Here is a 14,689-nt window from a genome sequence, read left to right as displayed (position 1 = left end):
TCTGAATTATGTAGTACAGCCACCATAAAACTTTTATACCACTATATATGAGCATTTATGGTTGAATATCATCTATTCTAGCTGCTTTTCAACACTTCAGGTGTCTGATGACTTTTTTTCTACCTTTAAACATTGATATACATACTCCTGATTGAAGCCACCTCATTTTCTACCACTGTTGTCACACTTGTTTCATTTAACAATTGTTCAAAGTAATGACTTCAGATAGCCAGAATATCTGAAGTAATTACTTAGAAAGATTCTTAATGTTCAATATAAAAACTGAAGATAGACATCTTCAGTTTTTATATTGTCCTTATTATCTTTGATTCCTTTCACAGCACTTTTCCTCCATTTCAATTTGATAGCCTTCACAACATATGCTGTCTTCATGATATTTATCTTCTATAATCTTACCAAAGTCTTCCAAAGACTTTTGTTTAGCTACTTCAATGCAGCTTAGCTTTCTTACATATTTCTCTTATGGCATCTGCTGACTCATTTGTGGGGAACTTTTGATAAAGAAACAAACTATAACTTCTTGAGTCCACCAAAAAAGACTGCATGTTTCTATCCTTGAAGACAAATTCGCCACATGCTTCTCTGGAAGAATCAACCATTGTTTTAATCAGGAATCTGTCCTTATTTTCTAAGGTTTGGTTCGTGTTTTCAAACACTTTCATTTTTTCTCCAATAATATTTGCATGTGTCTACAAATCACTTCTAAAAGTTGCTCGACTTTGATTCTTTTTAAAACTTTCTAATATATTTTCTCCTTAACACAAATTTTTATATCTAACCTGAAACTAAATATGAAACTATTATTGTTAGTTTACGGTTTAAATTTAGTATATTTAACACAGTTTCAATTAGTAAGTCTCTACTCTGTAATATTGGTCATTTTCCATATAAATCCTGTGATCAAATATAATTCCATGTTCTGCTGTTCCAGATTTTTCATGAAGAAATTTTATATGGCCTTTATGTCCATCTACACAATGAGAAAACATGCCCATCCCATTTGACCAAAATAAGAAATAGGGAATGAGCGAAAAATAGACATGTCAACCTTTTATCCAGATGACAGATCGCCTGTTTTGAAGCTCTGTAAAAAAAATGTATCTTCTGAGTGCAAAGGGAATCAAAATAATTCTAAGGTTTGCTGCTTAACAACCCTACTAGTCATGATGCGTTCTAAAATATGGATGCAGAATATACCATTGAATTAACAAGGATATGAAGTTTAAGATGATCTATATGTTTCATTCCTTTCTGGGTGGATGGTTAGGTAACTTTTTTTTTTGTTGCAGCATGGATATAAGGTATGCTGACTATATTACTGCAGGCATAATTAAGTCATTCGTTTCATAATAATTTTATAAACAACTGCAGCTAAATGATTTTTTCAATGTTGTACAGGATATCTTATATTCATTTTTGGGGGGGGGGGTAAAAATAAAATCTCTGGTTGAATGAATTAAAGAAAATCATGCTAAATGATTACATGTTTTGAGAAAGGAAGCACAGCAGTAGATTTACAGAGAAATAACTGCTTACAATAGATTACTCTTCTTTTCTTAACTCTCAGATGATGTCAGTTATATTAATGATGTAACATCAGAATTAAAACATCTGAAATAGCATAAGTTTCTGCGAAATAATTAAAATACTTAAACAAATATTCACCTCAAAATGCTGAAACAAGACCTTTGCTAACATTTCACGGAATGTGGTCGGAGAAAGAATGGATTCAACAATAACAAGTCTTCTTTCCTTTGGATTGACTACTAAACATCTAGAATATAAATCTTTATTTAATGGTTTTATCAATTTTGTTAGAGACAAACATTTTATTAATTTAGAGTGGTATAAATTATTCTAATATGAATTAATTTAAATTATAAATTACTTTAATATGAAATAGCTAAAGAATAATAAGTAAAATTGCTCTTGAATTTATAGCCTTTTATTTACGTAGCCTGAAATTTATGTAAATTTAGGTATACGGTAGAATCAGCTTAATTGGACTATCGATTTATTGGGAGAGCTGTTTATATGGGAGAAATTGTTTCAAGTTAGAAAGAAAGAGCTAGGCTATTTTTAGCAATAGAGTAGTTCCTTATGTAACAACTAAGCTAAAAAAAAAAGTTTTTTTTTTTCTTTTGATCCAAGTGTAAGCAAACAATGTTTGCATGTAAAGTATCTTGAGTAATTTATAGCATATCCAAGCAAAAAAAACGTTCAACATCTATCTCTAATCTAGAGTATTTTAATAATAAGGTGTGATGCCTTTTGACTACTTGTATATATGTGAAATATATGATTTATGCATTACTTTAACCGTGCTATCGAAAAAACAAAGCAAGGAACCAACATCAAATGAAACTGCAACCCCCATGAAAGCAGAAACAAACCAACATAAGAAAAGAGTTCCTCCTGTTATCCTGTGAGCTAAGAAACAATGGATGGAAGTGGCCATGGTCCTCAAAAACTGTAAAATAAATTTTATAAAAGGCAGGAACATGGATGCTATCTGAATACAGCCAGAGATGGCATCTGACTACTGCACTCACTAAACTTTTAGATGATAAAAATGTCCAATACCACACGTCTGCTTTAAAAAGTGAAAAAAATCTTCAAGGTGGGTACTGCACAGTATTAAAGAAGCCATCACCATTGAGGAAAGTCACAAGAGATCTTCAAAAGCGCAGGCTAAACTCTATTAAAGTTAGCTGCATGCTCTGAGCAGATAAAAGGCCAATGCTACTCATCCTAGTGGAAATCAGCAAACAGTACCAAGAAATCTACAACATAAGAACAGTTTGTGACCTGGCTATAAAACTAGAACCATTACGACAGAAGGCATCAACTGGATAATGCCACCATTGTCAAAAATTCAGGCACTTGCAACGCTGCTGCAAGGCCGATTTACGCTGTGTTAAATGTGGAGAAAACCATGCAAGGTTTCCTGCAAAAAATCAAAAACAGAGCCAGCTAAATGTGTCAACTGCGGTGAACCACATCTTGTCAACTACAAGATGTGGTCTTGTAGGTTTTGAGGCTGCAAGCAATGCTTGATTACTCAAAAATCAACAAAAGAAAACCTAACCCATCAACAACTCCACAGGCACCTACAGAAAATGCGGATAACTCCCCAATGTCACAACAAACCACCCAAACATATAGAAAATCCTCTATATCAAAGATATAGAGGGCTTTCTCTGTTGCTAACTTCCATGAAAATCAAAAAATCAAAGATAGCTGGCAATATGTTGCCATATCACATATCACCCCCCCCACACACACACACCACCAAAAGGCAAGTCATTCCAATTACACACACTGCCCCATGAGAGAAAAATCTAGTCTGTACTCCTTTCTTGCCTGCATTCATTCAACTTCCATGGATCCCCTCTCATCCACTCTACATCAAATGAAAAATTCCATCTAATAATATGACCCTCTCAAAAGTTTGTAAGTCTCCTGTCTTTCTCCTGTTGCTACTGTATACAGTCCATAAATTCTTACACTGTTTTCATAATCTACAATCTGAAATCATCTTTAACACTTTTCTTTGCACTTCTCCACTATATTTACATCACTTTGGAAATCAGATGACTAGATCTGAACACAATAGTCCATTTGAGGCAATAATAAGACATTGTAAAGTGAGGCAAAAAGGACTTCCCTATCCATAGATGTGTAAATGTTCATTTCAGAACTGCAATTATTATCTAAGCTGTATTGCAATCCAATGTATACCGGCTACAAACACATGTCATTACATAGCATGATTCGCCTTGTCCATGAAGTGTCTGTTGACTTCTTTCCAAGATTTTAAACAATTTAAAAAATTGTTTTTCATTTTTCTTCATACATAAACTCATGAAAAATCATTGCACTTCATTCCTTTGAAACAGGTCTTTATAATTGTCATTGATTTTACTGTGTCGATATGCAACTGAATTTCTTCCTTTCTCAAAAATAAATTCACTACAGAGAAAATCCTTTCTACTGAAGTGATAGAGCTAAGCAGTGTCAAAATAAATGGTTTTTCAAATTCTCAAAAGGAACGTTTTCATTGTTGAAATGTTGGAAAGCTATTGGAAAGAAAAGAAAAAAGCCTAATATTTTGATAATAGCAATAAATTAATATATCACTTACAAGTTATCAGAATATAATAACAATACTCTTTATTTCTGCAGCAGTTGTTTGTTTTATGAATGCTATGGACAAGGTGCATCATGCCATGTAACGACACATTTGTAACTGGTATAATTTGGAGGAATATGATACTCCAAAGTCAGTGCAACTGTGTTTTGATGAAATGGCTATGAGAAGGGAACTGACAGATTGAAAGAGGCACATTGTGATAGAACTTCTTGTATATTGAATTCTTATTCAGTTTATGCAACAATTCTGGTACCTTCTTATACACCTGAGTTTCTTCATCCAGTGTAGAGGTAGCACTGAGCACTATGTCATAAACATTACATTGAGAGCTTTTAGTAAAATGGGCACTCATTAGCTGAATAATCTCTTCTGTATCTGCCATCCACATACCATCTTCTTTCAGTACAATTATTCTTTCACATTCATTCTTTTACTTGCAGCATATCAAAAAGAATTCTTTTAGGTTGTTACAGGCCAGAAGAGTTACAATACTTGTAACTCTTCTGGCCTGCACTTGATAATTTTCATAACAGGCATCATCCTTATCCACAATCCTTTTATTAAGACTTGCCTGCTTAATAAAACATTACATCTATTTCATTCCTGCCCTTTATTCTTCTAACTCTGGGGACACATTCTGATATTGCATCATTGATGTTTTTTTTTTTAATACTTCCCATACACTGCCATTGAAATAGCTCTTGAATAAAGAGCTATTTGTTCAAATGACACAGCCCTTAAAACTGAGCTCAGGTACCTTTGCAGCAATTTTTAGCCAATGGTTACAACCCACTATAAAATAGATAAATACTGCATGCAACCCTCCATCCCTCCTGCAAACAATACACAAGATTACAGTAAAAATATTCCCATCCTATATATTAAAGGCACATGAGAAAAAATACCATCATTTTATATTTTGGTATTCCTTCAGGTAACAGATAACAGATTGATTTGGAGGAAAATTGTAGACAGGAAGTTAGTAATGGTGTAAGTTTTTCATGCAGTACTATCATATCCTGTACACCCCCTTGAGGGTATATATCAGGAATTTGATGATGATGATGATGAGAAAATAATAGCCAAAATTTTCTGCAAATATTATCTCCGTACCACCAGGCAGTGTCAAGCATCTTATTCAGCTAGCCACCTTCATCCATTCTTCTAAAGTTCATCTTCATCCTCTTGCACATCCTAGAGTGTATAAAGTTCCTTGTGCCTGCAGTTTAGCCTACTTTGGACAGACTGGTAGATCAGTTAACCACCACCTTGAATAACATAAAAATTACATCTGCGATCATCTTATGGCAAGGCAGGATTAGCAGACTATGCTCTGGATACTCCATCACATTGTGAGTGGAGGGAGACCACGTACGGCAGCTGCAGAGAGTAGCATGGACAAGAGACCAGGTTCTCTCTGTGTGGACATTATGTCTGTGAGTCTGTCACCTCCCATTGGATTCCCCGTTTCCTTTTTTATCTCTTCCTCCTCAGATAAAATGGATCATAACCGAAAGAAATATAATTTTGCTACAGATCACAAAAATTCTCCCACAAAAAATAGTTCAAATATCATAAAAAGCAGCAAAAATCCAACAAAAAAAAATAGAAAACAATGAAAATGGAAAAAAACCATCAACATTAATTTTTACAAAAAAAAAAAAAAAAAAAAAATTCTACATCTACTTCACCAACATCCATGGCTTAAACAGCAATACAAATTATGTGCAATAACACTTACAGTCATCTAAACCAGAATTACTGTTCTTATCACTTCAACTGGCAACCTCAACAATCACTGTCTATCTCAACCTACACATTACACAGTTCCTTCTGCCACAAGGATAGAACTTGTGCATTCATCAGAACTGACACGTCATACCAGAGATTGCAAAACCTAACCCCCCACCCTCAACCCTTCCATGCTTGATCTGGTTTGGTTCAAAATTTTTCTACCAAACCAATCAGCCCTTTCCATATGGAGAGTGATAGAGACAACATATGGAAAGGGCTGATTGGTTTGGTAGAAAAATTTTGAACCAAACCAGATCAAGCATGGAAGGGTTGATCTTCTCTAGTTTCACTAATTAAGCAGGCAGAGATACTGAAGTGTTTACTGTTAGCAATGACCTAATACAGATGTCAATCTCCATACCAGAATACTTTACAAATTCCTCCAATTTGCCAACATCAGATTTGGTAACCAAATTACAACCTCAAACAAGTCTCTTTTGCAACAGAACAACCTTCACCCATTTTCTCTCTCTCTCTCTCATGTCCTTTGGCACTACAAGGATGTTAAATGAGACAACTTCCGTGACTTCTATTCCTCTTCTCATGGTCCAAATATTGCTTCAGTTTTCATGATCTAAACACCTGCTCAGATTGAATAACAGAAATAATCCTCACAGGAATGACGGCATACCTTATTCCACCCCAAATTCACAGCCAACATCCTAACTTTGATTCTCAAAAAAAGTGTGCCAACACGCTAAAAGAAAAAAAAACCTGCATACTATGAATGATTCCAGACGAAAAAAACTAGCTGCTCAACTATGCCAATACTGTACCTCACAAGCATCTCACTGGTAAAAGAATCATTACACAGTTCTTTTACATTACAAGTTCTGCCACTTGCAATATACAGTCGGTCTTCTAGATTTCACTACCCACTTCTGGACTCAAGCCATGGAAAAATTTGGAGTAACTCACATGGTTGTTGGCCTTAACATTTCAAAAGCATTTGATCAGGTTTCATAAAGGGGACTACTTAGCAAACTGTAATCATATGGTCTGTATTTCACACTCTGAAACTGGATCACCAACTTTCTCACTGGTTGCTCACTAATGCATGTCATGGTGAATGGTTTCTTCTCTTCAGATTTCCCATAATGCTGGAGTACCTCAGGGTTCCATTCTTTTACCCACTCTCTTCCTCTTGTATATAAATGACTTGCTCTCACAGACTTCCAATCCTATTCATAGCTTTGCCAATGAGAGTACATTCCATTCCTTCTTTTCATTTAACAAACTCTGTAAGTGCTGAAGTATTAGAATCCTCAAGATCCACCACAACCAATGTCCTGAACTCCAATCTCCTAGCTATATCTCAATGGAACAAGGACAACCTTGTAGACTTCAATTCCTATCCAAAAAAACACAGTACTGTGTAATTTCTATCAAGAAAGAGCTTGTATTCAACCAAAGCTTTTGGTTGAACAAAAAAACTTGGTGTACTTTTTGGCATGGAAGACCAAGACTTCTCTCCAAGGCTCTTTGGGCAACATGCACACACAACCTGTCTTCCTGTTTTTTAGTTGTCTTCCATGTCTCACTTCAATAGCTAAACACTGGAATAATACATATGTTAACGCTAATGTTTGAAAGTTATTAACATTAGCATTCCCTAGTTATTGTCAACATTAACTGCTTTGACCCTCTGAAGTGGCAGTTATTATAGAGCCTCATTAAAGTACAAAAAATATTATTTCTCCCTTTAACTAGTTAATATTCACATTAATTGGTCCAAAAAACTATTAAAATAAGCTGGCCGCACATGCCTGTCCACTGTTCCACATCCAGAATTCCAGCGAACATCAGTTGTCAAAAATAGAGTTAACAAGTGCACATGTGAATTGCAGTTATTAAAAAAAAAATGATTTACCCTTATAAAAATGGAACCAATGAGTTCAGCAAGCATACATGAAAGAAAAGTTTACAGAAAAATCTTAAGAAAAATATTTTTCTTAAGATTTTGTTTTCAAAGCATTGTAATTGATCTTCATCAGCTTTTGTTATATTCCATGTCTATGCACCATATAACTGACTGGCCTAATTAGCATTCTGTAGATATTTATTTTAGATTCATATGACAGATTTTTAGATGAGAGGAGATGCTGAAGTGAGAAATGATTTATTACCTGCTTGGATTCTCATCTTTATTTTTGTTTGGATCTTATTATCTTTAGTTATTATAGAGCCTAGATATTTAAATTGTATCGAGTTTTTCAATATCGTGTCAGCAAATTGAATAGTTGATGGCCCATTGAGATCGTTATGTGTAGATACTTGTAAATATTCTGTTTTATTTTGATAATATTAAGACCTATTTTTTTTTGGAAGAGGTTTTAAGGTTTATAAAAGTTTCAGTTATATCATCTGCACTTTCTGCTATAATATCAATATCGTCTGCATACCCCAGGAATGATGCAAAGCATGACACAGTACTTTTCGTTGTTTTTCGAATTACTTTTTCTAAGGCTATGTTGAATAGTATAGGTGATATTGTATCTCCTTGTTTTAAACCTGTAGAGACACTGAATGGCTCTGACAATATGTTGTTAATGAGAACTCTACAGTGATTTTCCTGTACACACATTTTGATCAATCTGATTAGTTTTTCTGGTGTTTTTTTCTATTGATGTTAATTCCATAGTTTTTCCATGAGATGTTCTTAAATACTTCAATTTGGGTGATATAGGATCTCCTTGCCTTACTCCTCTCCCAATACCAAATTCCTTCTACTGATGTAACTTTCAACTTTCACTGATGTTCTAGCTTTATACTGGCTGTTAAGTTCTGATATATAGTTTTTAATAATCGAATATACTTATTTGGGATGGCTTATTGTTTTAAGCTGTTTATGATTTCTAACTGATATAGAGAATCAACTATTACTTAGTTAATAGTATGGATATGATCTATTTCAGAGAATTTTACTCTGAATCCTGCTTGTTCATATGGTAATGCATGATCTAAAAATCTTGCAGTGCACAAAAATCCTGTCTAAGATTGCTTAATTCTATCCAGAAAAGGGCAATTCAGTTAATTAATGATCCCTCCCTCACATATCCACTTCAATCTCTCTCTCTCTCTCTCTCTCTCTCTCACACACACACACACACACACACACACACACACACACACACACACACAGATATTCTGTTTCCATCATGTGCTTTTTCTACAGATACTTTCATGGACAGCGCTATGCTGAATTAGCCAATGTTATTCCTCCACTTTCCTCCAAAGGAAATTTTATTAGAACAAGAGCTACTGCTAACCAACATCCTCTTACAGTCCACCTTGAAACTCATCAAATCAACTTCACTGCCTCCTCTTTCATACCAACTACTTCTGTTCTTTAGAACAACCTTCCCCACTCTGCCTTACCCTAAAGAATAAAATCTTCAATTCTCCTTTCTTTTTATCCTCTTTCCCATTCACAGCACTGCTCTGATATAGGTCTTGTGACCTTTTCTGTGTCAGTCAGGTAAAAAAGATTAAATAGAAGAAAACATTGATATTACTTACACAGAGTTACTATAGGTGTGAGAGACTATTTTCAGAATAAGCATCAGCTATGAAGCACTGGCCCAACATTAACAAGTCTTAATTTTGCATTAATTTGTCAAACATCTGGGAGACAGTTATTCTTCAACCTAATAGCCTGACTTCTCCAAATTAACTTTATCATTATCTGACTCATAGAGGGCACCATGTACAGCCATTAGTTCTGTTTCAGTTACAATTTGGATTGTTTTCCGCAATTATTTAGTTCAGCTGAGGTTACAGCTGCTTTGAAGACGTGTCTGGACAGTTCATCGCAGAGACTATTCGTTGCAGGAAAATTAATAGCACGAAAATTCATCACAGATATATGTGAAAAAAAACATTAAAAAAATATTTTAAAAAGATTTAAGAAATATTTTAAAGGATTAAGAAATATTTTATATATTTAATATTTCAATTATTTTTAGCTTTTTGAAAATTTTTATTTGGTATAAAGTTATTCATTAAGGATATATGTGGGAGAAAAAAAAAAAAAAAAAAGGAAGATTTTTAAAAAATTTAAGAAATAGAGTTGATAATGTATCTGCTCCCAGCCAAAAAGCTGCGGTTCGAATCCCATGATGGAAATGGATGTTTGTGATTGTATGTGGAAATATGAGTGGTGGTCAGTGGCAGATGGTGTTGGTGTAGTTGCCGTCAGTTGATGATTGAATGGTGAAGAGAGAGGTAGAGCAGATGCCCTCACTCGATGAGTACTTGGACTCCTTGGAGGTGTCAAATAATAATAATAATAATAATATTTCGATTATATTTAGCTTTGTTAAAGATACCAAGCAACTTTATAAGCTAGGTTTTAATCCTTTTTCCCAAGTGAAGCAAACAGACAAATAAGTCAAGTTTGTGGCTGAATGTAGTTCAAGTCTAAGGCGACTCGTAGTAAAGGTGGAGTAAGATCTGATCACTTTCCTTAGTATTTCCTCCTAATACAAGGATCACTACCCAGACTGGTTTCGACCTTTACTGAGGTCTGGCCAGTGGGAGCCAGATCCATAAATGCCAAGGTTGAATTGATGCAGAGCTTATAGATTTTACCTCAACAAGTTGCCACAAGGTGCTTTGACCTTATTAAATAAAAATCTCCGGATGAGAGTAAGATGTAGAAAGTTTTTACCTTGGGTATACTATGTTAAAGATACCAAGCAATTTTATAAGCTAGGGTTTAACCTCTTTTCTGAACATTTTTATTCCATATGAAGTTATTCATATTCTTTCTTACTACAGGCTCTGTAGATGGAATATTAATTGTTACAGAACTGGGATAGGATGGTTAGGGAGAAAGAGCACCATATTTAAGAATATTTAGGGAGAATAGTTATATCCAACTAATATTTATAATTAACTATTTACATATTCCTACTGACTATTCTATTAATAGTTATCATCATCATCAAATTCCTGCCATGCACCCACAAGGGGTGTACAGGATATGATAGTACTACATGAAAAATTTACATCATTACTAACTTCCTATCTACAATTTTCCTCCAAATCAGTCTGTTACTTGTCAAGACTCCAACATTATCAGATCTTATATTTCTATCGTCTAAGACACTTTGTACCATATCAATCCACCTATATCTTGGTTTTCCTCTGGGTTGTTTTGCCACCAACCTGGCAGAACACTTGTTTTGCAAATCTTTCCTCTCCCATTCTGTTTAAGTGACCATACCACCTGAGATCAGCTCTGCTAACGCATTCCTGGATGTTGACAATGTCAAGTTCTTTCCTAATATCCTCGTTTTTAATATGATACGGTCATTGATGTCATCTGTTCACGCCTCCAATCTTTCTCAGGACTCTCATATTTGCGGTCTCGAGTCTTTGGTCAAGTGTTTTACTTCTGACCCATCTCTCAGATTCACAACTTAAAACTGGTTTGAACACTGTCTTGTATATAGTTAATTTAGTGTTCCGACTAATTTCTCTCTTATTCCATATGAATTTATTCAATTGATTTCCTACCATACCAGCTTTGTTGATTCTGTTGTCTATTTCCATATTTAATTTACCATCTTCCTAAAAATAGTGCCTAAGGAGCTGAAATGTTTTACTTGTTCCACAGGTTCTCCATTCACAACGCAGTTGACATTTTCAACGATTCTACCTATTTTCATTGTCTTTGTCTTTTTATTGCAGAGCTTTATACCATACCTATTGCAACAGTTATTCAATTTAGTCAGGGAATCCTGCTGACTTACAACTCAAATAAAACTAAGCATTGCTTGATATAATGCCCCATTGATAACATATAAATGTAGCATATTGAATAGCTTCTCTCTTGGCACTTTGTCATATGCCTTTTCCTGATCGACAAAACTTAAATACAGATCTTTGTTATATATTTAAGCTTAAATCCAGCTTGTTCTTCACTAAGCTTTGCTTCCACAATTCTTCTCAACCATTTCTCAAGTATACTTGCATAAATCTTACCAGGAACACTCAGTAAGGAAATACCTCTGTAATTATCACATTCAGTATTTCCCTTTTTATATATGGGTATTATGAGAGTACTACTCCAATGATCCGAAATTCACCCCTCTGTCCAGGCCTTCTGAACTATGCAGTGCAGCCAATGGAAGACTTTTATACCTCCATACTTGAGCATTTCTGGTCGAATATCATCTACTCTCACTGCCTTTCCACATTTTAGGCTTTTGATGGCTTTTTCAACTTCAAGTACGGATATGTATTCCTGATTGCATGCCTGGTCAGTGTTTATTACTGCTATCACTGATTGTTTCTTTTAGTAATTTTTCAAAGTAATTACTCCATACACCAAGGATATCTTCTTCTCCAGTTTTCATGTCACCTTTATCATCTCTAATTTCTTTTACAGCACTCTTTCTGCCATTTCTGAGCTTCTTCAACAATCTAAAGAATATCTTGCCACCACCTTCTTGATATTTATTTTCTGTGTTCTTACCAGAGTCTTCCCATGACTTTTGTTTAGCTAGTTTTACACAGTGTTTGGCTTTCTTTCATTTGTCTCTGTATTCTCTAAAGAGCACAAGCTGACTTATTTCCCAGGAACTTTTGATATGATTTCTTTTTTTCCTTCATTGCCTCTTTAACTTCCTGTGTCCATCATGGAGTTCTAATTTTTCTATTCTTGCAGACAACCTCACTACATGCCTCTCTGGATGAATCAATCAATGTTTTTTTCAGGATTTGCCACTGAATCTCCAAGGTTAGGTTCCTGTTCTCAAACTCTTTCATTTTTACTTCAATAATCTTTGTGTATTTTAGTCTACAGTTCAGATCCGAGAGCTACTCAACTTTTATTTGCTTTAAAACTTCCTTACATGTTCTTCCTTTCAATATAAAATTCAATTTTATCCTCCTCAAGACTAAATGATGATCACTTCCAATTTCAAATCCTATGTACACTCTAGTGTCCTGTACCAGGGAGAAGACATCCCTATCAACAGTCAATGAGACTTTTCTTATTCCTTGCCTCTTCTCTCCATGTGAATTTATGCACATTTTTACGTCGGAATATTGTGTTAGTAATAACCAGTCCATGTCCTGAGCAGAAATTCAACAGGCATTTGCCATTATTATTAGCTTTGCTCTTTTCTCCAAATTTTCCCAAAATATTTTTGTATGTCTGACAATCATTTCCTACTCTGCTATTTAGATCCCCAACAAGGACCAACTTTTCCTTTTTCATTGTGTCAGTTGCTTTCTCTAAAGCCTCAAAAAATTCCTCCACTTCTACCTTAATAGAACCTTCTGTGGGACCATAGGCACAAATAATTCTGATTGTCTAGTTCCCCATTCTCATATTTGTCCACATCACTCTACTTGAGACTGCCTGCCATTCAAGAAGATTAGCCTCATATTTAGTGTTGAATACTATGGCTACTCCTTCTTTTCCTTAATTGTCATTGCCTGGATATAACATTTTGTATTTAATGCTCAGAAAGATCTCACCAGTTTTTGTCTTTTTTGTTTCCATCACACCTATTATGTAGATCTGGTACTTATCTAATTCCTCAGCTAGATCCATTTCTTTGCCATTCAGCCTTCTTATGTTGATAATACCGATCTTTAACTCTGGTGATGTCGAGTTGGGGTGTGTTTTCAGATTTGTTCCTGTAGCCTACTTTTCATTGTTTGTCCTGGTTCCCTGGCAAAAACAATGGGGGACTTGTTTAACTGGGGGACAGCATGAAATTTTGTCATGTCATACCATCATTTTGTATTTTGGTTTAAGTCAACAAGAATACAATTTGGTCGGCTAAATCCCAAATTGCCAGCCCATCCTCATTCGTTCAGTATCCAGGTAGATACCGAACAGGGTGCACCATGAGAAGGTGAGGATTGGACATTAGGTCAGAAGCCCTGGTCGGTTCTCTGCATTCCTTTAAAGGGTATGTGGAGGTCTCCTCCTCAGTTATACAGCTAAGGAGAAATGGCACAATATCGAAGAATATTTATTCTTCTAACCATTCACTATATTTCTGTTCTGCACATTTAGACATCCATCCAGGTGTGATATATTTTTTTATCTATACTAATTCAGAAGGTGACTCGTTTCAGCTACTGAATACACGTGTATTTTGAAAATGATTCCATTTTTCCAACACAGTAAAGACATCTTGCACACTGCTATTGTTTACAGAGCTAGCTTAAGGTCATAGATGCACTTCTGAGTAATTATATTAAAGAAAAAGGTAATAACATTATGTAAATCAGCATAAGCTAAATTGCCATCTGCAGCTTCAATACTAGTATTTTATAACACTAAGAAATTTTAAATGTCTTGTTTGCTGAAAAAAAATTTTATATATATATATATTTACAGAATTCATTTTTACTCGGTTGGAATATTATGAAAAACCTTTAATGACTAATACCGAGAGATAAAAAGATGACATTCATCCAGGTGTGATATATTTTTTTATCTGAACTAATTCAGAAGGTGACTCGTTTCAGCTACTGAATACACGTGTATTCTGAAAATGATTCCATTTTTCCAACATAGTAAAGACATCTTGCACACTGCTATTGTTTACAGAGCTAGCTTAAGATCATAGATGCACTTCTGAGTAATTATATTAAAGAAAAAGGTAATAACATTATGTAAATCAGCATAAGCTAAATTGCCATCTGCAGCTTCAATACTAGTATTTTATAACACTAAGAAATTTTAAATTTCAT

At 34.7% G+C, this 14,689-nt stretch overlaps 1 protein-coding gene across 1 annotated transcript in view; it reads right to left on the bottom strand.

Moving 5' to 3' along the window:
- Positions 1-14,689, bottom strand: part of Arp10 (Actin-related protein 10) — a 175,845-nt gene that overhangs the window by 121,882 nt on the left and 39,274 nt on the right. Inside the window, exon 4 of the mRNA XM_090400157.1 lies at positions 1,687-1,795. Coding sequence (XP_090256283.1) covers positions 1,687-1,795 — 109 coding nt within the window. The remainder of the gene's footprint in view (positions 1-1,686; positions 1,796-14,689) is intronic.

The sequence above is a fragment of the Typopeltis vanoorti genome, chromosome 11 (genome assembly GCF_054136105.1).
Source record: "Typopeltis vanoorti isolate ZY-2024b chromosome 11, IOZ_Tvanoo_1.0, whole genome shotgun sequence".
Lineage (NCBI taxonomy): Eukaryota > Metazoa > Arthropoda > Arachnida > Uropygi > Thelyphonidae > Typopeltis > Typopeltis vanoorti.
The sequence above is the reverse complement of the archived record's forward strand: the minus strand, read 5'-3'. Positions and strand labels throughout refer to the sequence as shown.